Raw genomic sequence first — 15,008 nt, 5'->3', positions numbered from 1 at the left:
AAAAAAAAATATACAAGTAATACAACAAAATAAATATATACATACCTACAGACGGATGATATTGCGATTGGCCGGTTGCAGACTGCGGAGCGAGGTGGCTGATGGGCGATGCTTCTGCGGAGAGTGAATGAAGATGAAGCGATTAGCGTGAAAATTGCGAATAAATAAGAATAGAAAAGGGTTTTAATTGGGAGGGGTAAATGATGTCATTTCTTTAAAATAATAAGGTTAAAGATGGAAAAAAAGTTAGGAAGCTAATAGCTTATTTTGAAACGCTATCTTAGGTAGCGTTCAAAAATAAGCTCCTATTTTAAGCTACTAGCTTATTTTAGGAACATTACCAAACAGAGCTTATAGCTTATTAGTAGCTTAAAATAAGCTATAAGCTCCTAAATAAGCTCTGCCAAACAGAGCCTATCATTAAGATATAGTCTACAACAGTTGTCGGTTGGACAATTGACGAGTGTCTTCAATGTGACAATGTTAGACAATTGCTAGCTATCAAACAATTGAAGAACTACAAAATTTTCATTTGTATAATAATTAATCATAATCAAAAATCCATATCAAGATTCAAGTCTAGACTTGACTCCGTCAACCTCTAGACGAAGGCAGATGTTGCCTTTGTCAACATCTAAGGTCCAAAATTGGGCATCTTGAGAGAAATAATAAAAACATTGAAAAAGAAAAAAGAAGATAGCGGTTAATCGCTAATTGGCAACCACCCTTAACGTGCCTAGTGGACGCTGCTAGTGCGCGCAATGCATATCAACTATGTTTATTTTTCTCCTCTCCTATAAGCCTCACAAAAACCTTCATCAGTAAGGTATTGTTTTTTGGTCTCTCTCTACCCATCTCTTTCAGGTTATCAAAAAAGAAAATAGAAAAAACACTAAAACAGAAATCACAATTGTGATTGTTCTTAGAGCATCCACAATAGTATAAAATATTTATTAGATTTTTTTGTCAAGTAGAGATATGAAGGAAAAAATAAGGAAAAAATAAAAGAAAAAAAAATAGAGAAAAAATAGTAAATGCACCAAGTAGGGAGCGTGCAGTTCACGTGCTTGCTAGGTGCTATTGGTGTGCAAAATGCACACCAACTAGTTGTCTTGTTTCAATCTATGGTGGAACACCAAGCACACAAAAAACTTATATGTTTGCACCAACCTCATTTTTGTCTTTCATACTCTCCCCTTTCTCCCACACCTCACAACAAAAAAAAAAAGCACAAAAAACCCTATTGGAGTTGGTGGATTACTCTAACTCTATAAGATCAACCCTATGTCTTTTTTATTTATTTATTTTTTAAATTGCCATACAACTTTATTTATAAGGACGAGAGAGGAGAGTGAAAAATGTTGCTAAATATTACTCCGTAGTTTTTTGTTATCGCATAATTAGTGTGCTTAACGACACATGCATGTAACATGCTTTCTTAACGCATTAGAGTAATTGCTAACTAAATACTATTTTGAACAGATACTACATTGTAACAAAGTCAGTAGTATTAAAAAAAAAACTATTTTGAACTTTTTAAAAGTTTTTTATTTGTACTTTAAACTTGTAAAATATCAGATGACATTTTTTTTAATCTTACAAAAATCTTATAAGGATCACTTTAAAATTTTACGGAGTAATACATCACACTCTAACGTATAAATGAAGAAATATGTATCGGATTCTAGTTTTTCCACGGTTATACACCTGTACTTGCGGATTCTTTTCAAGTGCTGTCTGCTTGCTTCAATTCACTTTCAAAATTCCCTCCTATCCTCGCTAGGGTTCCGCCGGAAATGAAGCGATCCTTAGACTACTACGAGCTTTCCGACGACGAGGAGGATGAAGAACACTCATTCCAGCTCTCCCGTGTCCTTAAAACCGATTCCGCACCTCCGCCTCCTCCAATCGAGTCATTCGCTTATTCGAAAACTGACACTTCTTCGAAGCGTTCCAATTCCGATATTATTGAAATCGGCGACAGCTCTTCCGAGGAAATCGAGGATAAAGTGGAGAATTTAGACGACGATGATGACGAGGAGCTCAAGGCGGTGAATAAAATCCGCAGCCGCCGCAGGTTCGTCATTGCCGATGAGGATGAGGATGATTGTGATGAAATGAAGTCTGCGAAGAAGCGGCGGGAGGTTTCGGGCTTTGACGATGAGGATGAAGAGCTGGAACTGGAGTTGAACTCGGAATTCGAAGACGACGACGAGGAGGAGCAGGAGGAAGAGAAGGATGAAATCGATGTTGTTGCCAAGGCATTGCATAAGTGTGGTAAGATATCTTCTGACCTGAAGAGAGAGTTGTATGGCTCAGCAGCCGCGGCTTGTGATCGGTTCTCTGAAGTTGAGGAAGCTTCTTCACTGAGAATGGTTACTCAGGTATATACTATATTCGTAAAATTGAAATGAAACCATGCATGTTGCTTCAAGTTGGGAATATTTACCAATTATTCTGATTGTGTACGAAGGATGATGTAAATGAGGCTTGTGCAGCAGGGGACTCAGATTTTAAGCCAGTGCTGAAGCCTTACCAGCTAGTAGGAGTCAATTTCCTTTTTCTGTTATACAGAAAGAAAATTGGAGGAGGTATTTAGTACTAAAAGTCCTTGTTTGCTTGTTAGTTGTTTGATGCCAGATACAGAAGAGAACTGGTCTATTTTATTTTCTAGTTAAACCACATTTAGATGGCTATGCCTGTTTTGAATTACTCAAACAAGTACATGTTGGGGGAGATAGAGCTTACTACCAAAGATTACAATTGAGTGCAAACAACAGAAGGCAAGAGAGTAGGGCAGGAGGCTAGATTAAACAAAGAGTATTGTCATCCAGAAATTCTAAAATGTGGAATTGATAGCTGATCAATTCTAAGAAAGGTTGAATTTACGAGGAAGCTGCATCTGAATGCAAAATAAAGGGTCATGATTTTTATTGGAACTTGGAAGCCCTCACAGTCTGCCACCTCAGTATCTTTACCCGTAGGATGAGGAACATTGTAGCCATGATTTTGTTTGAAACTTGCTATTAAAATTTTCAAAGAGTTATAAACGTGCTGCATCTGAAGGAGAATAATAATCTATGCGTATTACATAAAATTCTTAACAAATTCCTGTCTACCATAGGGCAGCAGAATGTATTAAAACTGGTTTCAGGGGTCTCATCAAAACTTAAATGCTTAAAGAAAATCTCATTGTATTCTTGTCTCTTGAGTTGGAAAGCAGAACTATTCTTTATCTATTTCCAACTTTAGAGTTTGGAGATTTTTTTTTTGGCTATAAAGACATAAAAGGTGCTCTTGAACCTTGTTTCCTCATGCATGCCAGAATTCATGTTATTGATTTTGAAGGTAGAGAGTAGAATTGAGGAAATTCAGACCTTATTGCAATGTGCAAACATGAAGTCCAATAGATATGTTCCATTCCAATTTTTGTCCCATTACTTCAATTTTGTTGTCTTTTTTCCTTGTTATTATTATTATTTTTATTATTTTTTTAAATTCACGTTTCTTGAGTTTTGCAGCAATACTGGCAGATGAGATGGGTCTTGGCAAGACAATACAGGTTTCTAAACCTTGCTTTTCTTTATCAGTTTTATGCTGTTTGTTTTAATGCCGAATAATAATAACAGTTCAATTTATCTTTCTTGTAGGCCATAACATACTTGACCCTGCTTAAGCATTTGGAAGATGACCCTGGACCCCATTTAATTGTTTGCCCTGCATCTCTTTTGGAGAACTGGGAAAGGGAGCTCAAAAAATGGTGTCCAGATTTCACTGTCCTCCAATATCATGGTGCTTCTCGTTCTGCTTATTCGAAAGATTTGAGCTATCAGGCGAAGGCTGGATTACCACCCAAATTTAATGTTATACTTGTGTGTTACTCACTCTTTGAACGACACAGGTTTGTCTCTTTTGAAATCACGATGATATTTTTTAATTTTTGGTATATATAAAATTAAATTTCTATCAAATTGGAAGGGCTGCTTCCTGACTTTGTGGTGATTCACGTTACTAATATATTTACTACATGGATTTTCTCAATGTTGCAAAAGGCGCTAGGCGCTAGTCGGGCGCCTAGGTGGTGCCTCATGGCTGACTAATTAAAAAAAAAAAAACCAAACAAAAACAGTAGCAGCACTGAAGCAGTGACAGTTTCCATTTAATATTGGCATTTAGCCATCAATAGAGCTACAAATCTACAATATATATCATATATGCTTGTTTGTTTAATCTACTTTGTCTGTGAGTACATGCTGGCTCTGGCTGTTGACGACAAGGCTGGCGACTGGTGATGATTAGACTGAGCTTTGTTCTCGATGTTTTATTTTTTATTTTTTTTTAAATTTATTTTTTAATGGTTTTAGAAGATTTTGGAGGGATAGGGATTCGTTTTTTGGCCAGAATAGGGAAATTGTTTTTTTTTTTTTTTAATTTTATTTTATTTTATTTTATTTTTTCAAAATGACGTCGTTATGAGCGAAAAAAATCAATTAAAAAAAATAACTCAGCCGACTCGGGCACCTTGTTGGCCGACTAGCAAGCGCCTCGCGCCTAGGCGACTGTCTAGCAGATTTTTGCAACACTGAACTTTCTTGCATCAAATATGACTGAGTAGGATCAATCTGTATATTTATTTAATTTATACTCCATATCATGTACTCATCAACCCAACTATAACATGATCATCTCTTGTTATAAAAGGAAGGGAATACTTGGCTGACCAATAAGGCTTTAAGCACAAAATGGTTCATTTTAATGGTTGTCAAAGTGTCATATCTAGATATCTAATTTCATTAGTGTTATTCAACTTTCCTATCTCATGTCGTACACTTAACAAAAAGAAAAACATGTCTCATGTTTAAAACTTATGCGCAGTGCACAGCAAAAAGATGACCGCAAAGTTTTAAAGCGGTGGCGATGGAGCTGTGTTTTAATGGATGAGGCTCATGCTTTGAAGGATAAAAATAGCTACAGATGGAAAAACTTAATGTCTGTGGCACGAAATGCAAACCAACGCCTAATGCTTACAGGGACACCACTACAGAATGATTTGCATGTATGTTAACTGTTTGTATTCCTTTTCTCAAATTGTGAGTATGCACTACATAACGCCATGTTTTAGTTGTTGCTTCATAGTGCATTTACACTTTCAAATATATAGCTCATATTGCACATGAAATGCAAACCAATGCATAATGCTAGCCCGAAGTCTGAAGAAGTTGGCGCAAGAAGTGAAGGATACTTTGCCTCCATGGGGCTCTGAGATTGTCAATGCTCAATTTGTGCATCTCTTATATGGCTATTGCTGAAAATGTGATGCATTGTTTAATATGGTTTATTGTCATTTCCAAATTGTGGTCTAAATGTTTCACTATGCAGTTCTTGCTTCTTATATCTTCTGTTCCTATTGCTCTAAAATCAAATTTGAGCTTTGAATGTAAATGGTGCTCTTAATAAGCTCCTTTGTTATTCCCCAAAGATTTTCTGCATAATTGTCCTTTCTAACTTATTGTTCTTGAATTAGTAAACTGATGAACTACGCATTATAAATTTTAATACCTGATTCTATGAATGAGTGAATCTGTGATTTGCTTTGTTTTGTTTGAAGTATTCATAGGAATTTCACAATTATGAATCAGTGGCAATTATTTTATGAATGAGTAATTGGATCTCCTGGATTCTTCTGACATGTTACTTAGCAAATCAATTTATAATTTTATGCAATTTATGGTATCTTTTCATATGAACAATTCTTTAGTTTTGGACTTTGTTCAGTTAGTGGTTTTCCATTGCAGGAACTATGGTCTATGTTGGAGTTTATGATGCCTGATCTATTTGAAACAGGAGATGTTGATTTGAAAAAACTTTTAAATGCAGAAGATAAGGAATTAATTGCTCGAATAAAATCTATACTAGGACCGTTTATTTTGAGAAGATTGAAATCAGATGTAATGAAGCAACTTGTACCTAAGATTCAAAAGGTATCAAATATTCTTCATTTGCAATCTACTTTAACTTTCCCATCTGAAAGAGCTTTTAGTTTAGTTTAGTTTTGTTCTTTTAGCGAATTTGCTGATTAAATGTTTTCTTTATTCTATTGAGTATTGACTCGTTTTATTGGAAACATACACGACAGATTCATTATGTATATATGGGGAAACAACAGGAAGGCTTGTATAAAGAAGCAATTGAAAATTATCGTGCAGCTTCTCAAGCTCGCATGCCGAAGCTATCAGGAACTGGTTTGAATAATGCTGTTGGTATTCTTCCTCAAAGACAGATATCAAACTATTTTCTTGAATTCCGCAAGGTGCTGAAAGCTTTTGAGCTATATTAATAATTTTCATAGGCCCCGTTACTTTAAATAAAGTCTTTCTTATTGCTGGAGGGGTGGTGTTTCCTTATCTTTCAGATTGCAAATCATCCATTGCTAGTAAGGCGCTTTTACACTGATGATGACGCTATTCAAATAGCAAAAATGTTGCACCCAAGAGGTGTCTTTGGTTTTGAATGTACTTTGGACAGAGTGATTGAAGAGCTCAAGGGTTATAATGACTTCTCTATTCACAAGGTATTCTTTTTGTCTGGCTTCCATTGGGTGCACAAAGAATGCCGAGTCTTTCATAGTTTAGAGGTTGCCCTATCCTTGAAGTTTCTTTGACTAAAGGAGAGATTGTGTGACTTAATTATCTATGATGGGACACATGAGAAGTGTGGGTAGAGAAATAACATTAATACCCTGGTATCTATGCCATAAAACTCAATTAGCTATACCCTTTTGTTTGCATCAATTTTCTATTGGAACTGGTTTGTCTTATATAGTACACAATAGAAGACACTATTTTGAAGTATAAAGATGGTTGAATTATATTTACGAGTTAATTCCATTTTTAGTCCTAGTCTCGTAGATTTATAGGTGTCATTTCACTTTTAGTCTCTCTCTCTCTCTCTCTTTTATTTATTTTTATGTTTTTAATTTTTAATTTTTTTAATTTTTTATTTTTAAAGAACATCTCCTTTGGTCCTAGTGTTATTGTGGCATGACTATTTTTGGTCCTTTATGACTTTATCAACAAAATCGTTTAAATTCCCTTAAATACAAGGGCATTTCGGTCTTCAAATAAGAGTTTTTTCAAAAAAGTAAAAATAAAAATATAGCAGGTCAATTCACTTTGTAAAAAAAAGGAGCGAATGACCTCGTATTTAATGTCATCTCAAAGATTTTGTTTATGGGGGACCAAAAATGGTCATGCCACAATAATACTAGGACCAAATGTGGATGTTCTAATAAAAAAAGGATTAAAAATGGACTACCACCTATAAATCTAGGACAAAAAATGGAGTTAACTCTATATTTAACTAGTGTAGGCCTGTTGGACAACTGTTTGCAGAATGGATTTTGTTTTGATCTTAATTCCTGAATCTGAAAAAGCTTAGCGCCTTATGAAAATTTATCTAAGCAGCCTAGCACTCTTACTGTTCAAAATAATTCCAATGCCCAATCAAATGAATGTAAGTACTTGGTTTCTCCCAATTTATATGACACCGTTTGACTGGGCAGAGTTAAATAAAATTTGAAAGGTTCACCTTGTGAACTGTCAACAAAGTCCATGTTCATTGAATTTTATTGTTTGACAAGGTGTCTAATTCCATCTGCTTATAGGAAAGCCACCTTGCTGATTCAGTTACATATATTTTTTAGTTTTATCAGTATGTATGCATTGGAATTGACATCCTCTGCTTGTTGCAGCTCTTACTTTATTATGGTGACAATGATACAAAGGGAAGTCTTTCAGATGAACATGTTATGAGTTCAGCAAAATGCCAGGTACACTACGGTTTTGGAATTTGAGAAGTTGCTACTTGGTTTAGCTAATATTTATGATGAAATAATAATTCAAGGAACTTTTTGCTGTAGGCACTAGCTGATCTCCTCCCTTCCCTAAAGCTATCAGGGCATCGGGTTCTTATATTTAGCCAATGGACATCAATGCTAGATATCCTTGAGTGGACGTTGGATGTCATTGGAATCACTTACAGGCGTCTTGATGGAAGGTACTGTACCAATACTTGCCTCAATTCTTCAGATTTCTTTTGATTGAAGTTGGAATGCTAATTTTACTTGTATTTGTTATCTTAGTACTGCGGTGACAGAGAGACAAACTATTGTAGATACCTTCAATAAGGACACTTCGATAGATGCATGCTTGCTCTCCACAAGGGCAGGGGGACAGGGTTTGAATTTGACTGGAGCTGATACTGTAATAATACATGACATGGATTTTAATCCCCAAATGGATCGGCAAGCTGAAGATCGCTGTCACCGCATTGGACAGACAAAGCCAGTTACAATATTCAGGTATTTTTGTCACCTCATCTTTTCCTAAAGCATTCGTTTTTCACGCTGCTGATGTACTTTTGTTGACTTCCCTCTTCAAGACTGGTGACAAAAGGTAGCGTTGATGAGAACGTATACGAAATTGCTCAGCGAAAGCTCACGTTGGATGCAGCCGTTCTTGAGAGTGGAGTTGAAGTGGAGAATGAAGGTCATATGTCTGTCAAGACTATGGGAGAGATTTTATCATCAATGTTACTTGGCTGATCAATTTCAGCAAGCGCCATTTCATTCTGCTCTTCCATTCTTTAACTAACTTTATTAATCGGCGGGAGATAAAAAAAAAAAAAAAAGAAGAAAAAAACTAGATAGCATTGGGTGCTTGTAGCAGGCTAGTTTTCCATATGTATCCAGTTCCCTCCGCTATATGATATGGGTCATGCTTCTAAAGGTCACATGTACTACTAGATGCATAGTAATTGTAGTTTATGACAATGGGTACCAGTGGGAGCTTGGCTCAATTTTTTCTTTTTTGGGTACCGCTATAGGAAATGAAGAATTAAATTTAGCCATTATAGAGTGTCGACTTATATTTTTGAAGTACAAGATCTTTGGCAGCATTATATTTAGTCGGGCTATTCTCCAATGTCCTTCGTGAAGTATTAATCATATTGAAAACATTGGATTACTTAGTACGTTAATACTGTATTATTGTTATTATTTTTTTAATACATCAAGTTTTTGAGTTTATGTCAGTTCCCAGAACTCCTGCTCTCATGAGTTGTTTCTTGTTGGAGCAAGGTTTTAGGGTGATTGGTCTCATACTATTGGAATAAGATTTTAGGATAATCGACAATATTATTTATATATAAAAATGTTCAATACATATTGTTTATCATTTTTTCTTAAATGGGTGCGCATCAGTCATCACATCATGAAGACGACTAATGCTAATAGTTGGAGTAGATGTGTAATTGTCTACATTATGGTATGGCTTCCTTCTGATGTCCATCATGCGATCCTTATATCATAATATACATAATTCAAGTTTATAATGCACAGAATTTATGTTCATAATATACACGCATAAACATGATATAATGAACATGAATTTTGTGTATTTATACTATATATACGTGTAATTTTATTATGAACATATATTTTGTATATTATGAATATGAATTTTATAATTTATGAAATCAAATTCTGTATATTGGATTAGGATCCACGAGTGTATCGTAGATCCTGGTACATGATATAAATTGCCTCCATCATGATAGACGACTTGAGTCCACTAATGAAAACGTTGCATTACGTTCCAGGCTGTTGGCGACAACGACCGCTACATATAAATCTCATTGGACAGCCAAAGAAAGAAAGAACACATTTCAAAGTATACATGCGTACCTGACCGTTTGACCAAGTTAGCCACGATGACCAACCACCAATCTAGAATTCTAGATTGTCAAATGCTCCAAACTACACCATTCAACCTTCTAAGCCCATGTATACCAATAAGATGATGCCAAGAGGGAAAGTTTTTAGGAGAAATACATGAGAGATTTATAACATTTTTTTTTTGAAAGCAGTGATTTATAAATTATTCTTAATAAAATTTATGAGTACAAATGAACGACACCAATACTAAAAATTTACAATGTAACGAACTACTATTTAAATGAGAAATTCAATCTTTTGGGAATGATAACAAATTAATCATTCAAATTTTTTTTTTAATAAATCATTCAAATTTTTAAAAAGTTTAAATTGCGCAATATAGAGGCTCTCTCTAACGCATAGAGTGATTGCGAAAAGGTGGTATGCGCTTCCTCACATTAGATTATTCAGATTAATTTGAGAGTTACAATTTGAATTTTAAATTCAAGTTTGAATGCCATGAATGCTAATGAATTCCATTCTCTTATAAACACCTTGTGTTTGGTATAATGTTTTTCAACTTTTGACACATTTAAATGTTACTCCATACATTTTTCACTCCAATAAACTCTCCCTACTCTCTAAATTAAAATTTTTCCAGCACTTTATTTCTCTAAAATTTTCAAATTGTTCTTTCTTTGTTTAATTCATTGTATCTTGAGAAATCGATGCTTCAACGCTCTTAGCACATTTCAGAAGAAGCGAAATGGTTTTAAGGAGAATGTGTGTGATACATACCTTCAAATTTTTGTATTATTAATGTGATTGGATTTATTGAGAATATTTAGAATTAAACAAAAAAATTCCTCATCCATCATAACATTGTTCAAGTAGATAGGCTTCTAAACTGGGCATTCCACTGATTTGCCTATATTTATTGGATTGAACAAACTAAGTTAGGTTATTAATTTGTGTTCTAAGTTATAAAAGCTTCTCTTTTTATCAGAAAGCTAAGGATGGGAACACCTGAGCCGTTAGCTGCAATTCAAGATCGAAGATCCGACGAGTCATAGGAGCTTTATATTGTTTATAACAAATTAAAGAATCGTTAATTAAATATATAAATTAAAGTAGGCATTTATAGGGCAATTTATATCGTGGACCAGGGTGCACAATGCATTGTGCACCCCGTAAGGAGATGAGTTCTGTATACTCTAGGCAATCATTCTGTGTATTCTAGGCAACCGTTCTGTGTAGTATTTATGTTAGTAACACAGGTTGTGATGTGTTTGTGCATTCGAATGTTTAGGAGGATGAGTTCTGTGTATTTTGTGTCAATATTCTGTGTATTATAGACAATCGTTCTGTGTATTCATGTTAGTAACACAGGTTGTGATGTGTTTGTGCATTCAAATGTTAGGAGGAGGAGTTCTGTGTATTTTGTGTTAATATTCTGTGTATCCTAACATTCGAATGCACAAACACATCACAACATGTGTTACTAACATGAATACACAGAATGGTTGTCTATAATACACAGAATGATTGCCTAGAATACACAGAACTCATCTCCTTACGGGGTGCACAATGCATTGTGCACCCTGGTCCACGGTATAACGATCCCATTTATAGAGCCCGTGAAAGAGTATTTATAGGATGTGTTACAACACTTGAAAATAGCTCTCTGAATAAAGTCCGCTTTGTGATCTTATTCATAGTTGACCAACTCAAACTGATAAGAACGACCAATAGGCTGCTTTCACTGAGCCGTTAAACTTAAAACTTTGTAGCTATCAAGTGACCAACAACCCAACCAACTCGGATAGAGTGCTTCCATTCATATATTAAACTAACAACATTTTAGTCGTCAATAAAATAATGCAATATTTTTTCAATTTTCAAAAATTAAACTTCCATGTCATATAACGTAGGTGATGAGCTTCAATTCAAATCCAGCATCTTATATAATGTTACGAGTGTTGTTGTATGTTGTCCATTTTCGAAACGACGAATCATATGAAACCAATGGATGGATAGAGACTAATAATATTTTAAGAATTAGGAGAGATATGGCTTATGTATGCATCACATGTTGGGTTATAATATTATATATTTAGCAAGAAATTTGGACCCAACAACTATTGTGCATAAATCAGCGTTTGTATGTTCATTAAAATTGGGTGCCAAATGTTGTCTGCTTTATGGCTGCCCATTAAACTTGGAGCTTTCAGATATAAAGTTCAAAAAGTATGTTCTTTCTTATCTGTCGTCGCTTAATCATATCGCTTATATATACGTGCATACAATTTTATGCCATCTAACCACGTCACTTCTTACCATAAACACTATCAATTATATATATAACTTGATTGATAATTTTAATATCATATTCATTGGTAACTATATTATTGACCACTTTTCTGAATATATAATGCATGAATATATGGAGTTTATCATTTGAGAGCGTATCACGATCTACATAGCATTATGGATCATAGATTAAAATAACGAAGTACAAAATTCATATTCGTAAGATACAGAATTTAATAACACAAAATACAAAAAAATCACAATACAATTGAAAAGATGAGGTACAAAATTTATACTCGTAAATTACAAAATTTCACAACACAAGACACAAAAAATAACAATACAGGACACATACACATGTTATATGTATTTACAGACTTTTCAAATTTGATTTAGGTACATAATTTGCGTTCACATACACAGAAATTCATAACATAACACACAATTACTAATTTGTTCCAGATACAGAATTCATACTCTTAAAGTACAAAATTTCATAACGCAAGACACAAAATGCACAACACAAATAAAACACATACACATGAACCATGGTTCACAGTGCAGTGTGAACCCTGGTCTATGATATAGCGATTGCTTTTTGTGAATGGTTTGTAGGCTATTTTAATTTGTTACGTTCTACCGCTGTTACGCCAGAATAAAAGGTTCCACCCGAGCTCCCGATCTGCGGCGTGGTGGTAGGACTGCTAGGGGAGTGGCTCCGGGTGTAGATATGGTTAAATCTGCAGGGGTCATGCAAATACATAGGCCCCTTCCCTTCTCTTTTGGATGAATGGGGTGGTTTAGAAGGCGCTTTCCGATCTACGGTCCCTCAGAGCGAAGGGTTAGGCAAGTAGTATGGGCCCTCTGACTTCCAGCTATGTGCTGTGCGGCTCCCGCGAAGCGAATGAAGGGAAGCTCGAAAGTAAAAATGATAATGAATGTAATCATAGTAATGAATAAATATATAAGTTGATAATGGTGAGAATGTGGTTATAGTGACATATAACCAAATAGATGATAGATTATTTTGTTTCCATTTAGAAAACAATTTTTAATAGTTTTTCAGTTTTCTAGAAAATTGTATTTTCTGTTTTCAAAATGAAAAACTATGCTAATAAACATGTTTTATGTTCTTCAATTTTCCAGTTTTTAGGAAAATAGGAGAAATTTTTTAGTTAGTGAACGGGTCTAATATATTATCTTACCCAAAAATGTTTATTATTTTAACATGTGTAAAACAAGAATTTTTCTTTTTAATTTTTAATATCAAATGACATCATTTTGGACTATGGTCCGCACAGCTACCTCCTTTCCCCAGTTAACTTGTGACAAAAGTCGATTAAATATTTTTATCCAAGTGGCCTTCTGGTCCACGCTTTTCTGCACTTCGGAGAAAACCCATTCAAGCCTCCACTCTGCATTAACTTTATTAATTAATAATTACTAGGTATATAATATTGATAATCTTTATTCCGGTTCAATTCTTATTAGTTCTACTTCTAGTGTATTAAATGGATCACAATATTGAATTTAAGGAATAATTGTTGATGCATTCAGTTCATTATTCTATTATGCAATATACATCAGGTGTTATATATAATTTACATATTATATTCCACATCACCAAGATTCAAAGAAGGCGTGCCATTCACGCCAACAACTAAGCCATCGCCATTGATCTTAAATTTGTTTTTATTTTTATTCAATTTTAATATCATAAAATCCAAAATTTTTAATTATTTATGTTAAATAAAAGTCATAGCCTTGTTTGGCGACGATTATATTATTAATTGATAATTGATTGTATTAATTATTTTAACTTGATAATATATTAATATTAGCTATATGTTAAATTAATTATTTATTGTTAATTAGTTGATAATATGTAAAATGACTTATAAAAAAAATTAATATATATATATATATATATATATATATATATATATATAAAATTTATATTCCAAAAATATTTTATTGTTTATTTAGTTGGTGATAATGATGTCATAATTATTATTATTTAAGAAATACAAATCATCCACATTTAAAAAATAATAATAATAATAATAGTCTAACATTAAAATATTTAAATGAACAACGTATAGTAAGTAGTAACACACTTTAGAAAGTTAAAAATGATTTAACGTCATAATAATACTGAATCAATTAGGTTTAAGTGATGGAGTGGTAGGATATAATTTTCACCAATTAGTAGGCAAAGTAGCCTTTTCTACAATCTAAATCAAGCAAACCTCAAACTCTCCTCTTTTTAACTTTCTCAAGGTTAAAACCCATCTACCTATTGTCGATCCATTTTAGCGGTTTGATCAAATCTGTAAAAGAAATTGACTATTCATTATCTATTACAAATATTGCCAAAACCCCATATGTTAAATTATTATTATTATTATTATTATTATTATTATTATTATTATTATTATTTTGTATCAAAGGTGTATATTATTGTATATATAAGAACTTCTAGAATATTGTACCATGCATCAGATCGACAAATAGATCAGACCAATGATTATAAGTTGTGTGTAAACAGTACGTTACAAAAATGTAATGGGAAAGTTTTGAAATTTACAACCACCAAATTTGAATGGATTAGCATTTGAGTTAATAAAATGGACTAGACTTACACTCCCCACATAAGGAATAATGTGTATTATTGTCAAATTCATGGATAGGATGGACTTAGTCTTATGCAAGAATCATAGAATTAATTACAAAGCTGCCAAACGTAACCTTAGGTTGTTACTTGTTAGGTAACATTGTCAACAAGGACAAGCTAAGACATTAGTCATATGTAATAAATGTTTAATTTCTAATGCCAAGCTAAGATCGATCAAATTTGATTTTTTAAGAGCATGTTTTTAAATACACAATGAAAAGATTTGATTGGTATAAATTAATTTAAGGAATGCTTGGTATACATACATAAGTATTTAGTTGATCAAAGTTTAATACTTAGATAATGATGTCT

The 15,008-nt window shown here is 33.6% G+C and overlaps 1 protein-coding gene across 1 annotated transcript; it reads left to right on the top strand.

Annotated features, from left to right (window-relative positions):
• The first annotated feature begins 1,707 nt into the window (after nt 1-1,707).
• LOC116013552 (protein CHROMATIN REMODELING 19) lies at nt 1,708-9,064 on the top strand. The gene is made up of 12 exons (XM_031253368.1): nt 1,708-2,384; nt 2,474-2,591; nt 3,522-3,562; nt 3,651-3,901; nt 4,876-5,056; nt 5,796-5,981; nt 6,137-6,310; nt 6,413-6,571; nt 7,751-7,828; nt 7,919-8,055; nt 8,141-8,359; nt 8,440-9,064. The coding sequence occupies exons 1-12, from the start codon at nt 1,797-1,799 to the stop codon at nt 8,600-8,602; spliced, it is 2,295 nt and encodes a 764-aa protein (XP_031109228.1). The 5' UTR covers nt 1,708-1,796; the 3' UTR covers nt 8,603-9,064.
• The last annotated feature ends 5,944 nt before the right edge of the window (nt 9,065-15,008 follow it).

The sequence above is a fragment of the Ipomoea triloba genome, chromosome 3 (genome assembly GCF_003576645.1).
Source record: "Ipomoea triloba cultivar NCNSP0323 chromosome 3, ASM357664v1".
NCBI classification, from domain to species: Eukaryota; Viridiplantae; Streptophyta; class Magnoliopsida; order Solanales; family Convolvulaceae; genus Ipomoea; species Ipomoea triloba.
This window is presented reverse-complemented; position numbering and strand designations above follow the sequence as displayed.

What these genes read in the sequence shown, in the direction of transcription:
- LOC116013552 (XM_031253368.1), top strand. Translation starts at nt 1,797, where the DNA reads ATGAAGCGATCCTTAGACTACTACGAGCTTTCCGACGACGAGGAGGAT. An exon ending in CAGAAAGAAAATTGGAGGAG is followed by an intron (nt 2,592 to 3,521) that starts GTATTTAGTACT and finishes TGAGTTTTGCAG; the next exon opens with CAATACTGGCAGATGAGATG. An exon ending in ATTTTCTTGAATTCCGCAAG is followed by an intron (nt 6,311 to 6,412) that starts GTGCTGAAAGCT and finishes CTTATCTTTCAG; the next exon opens with ATTGCAAATCATCCATTGCT.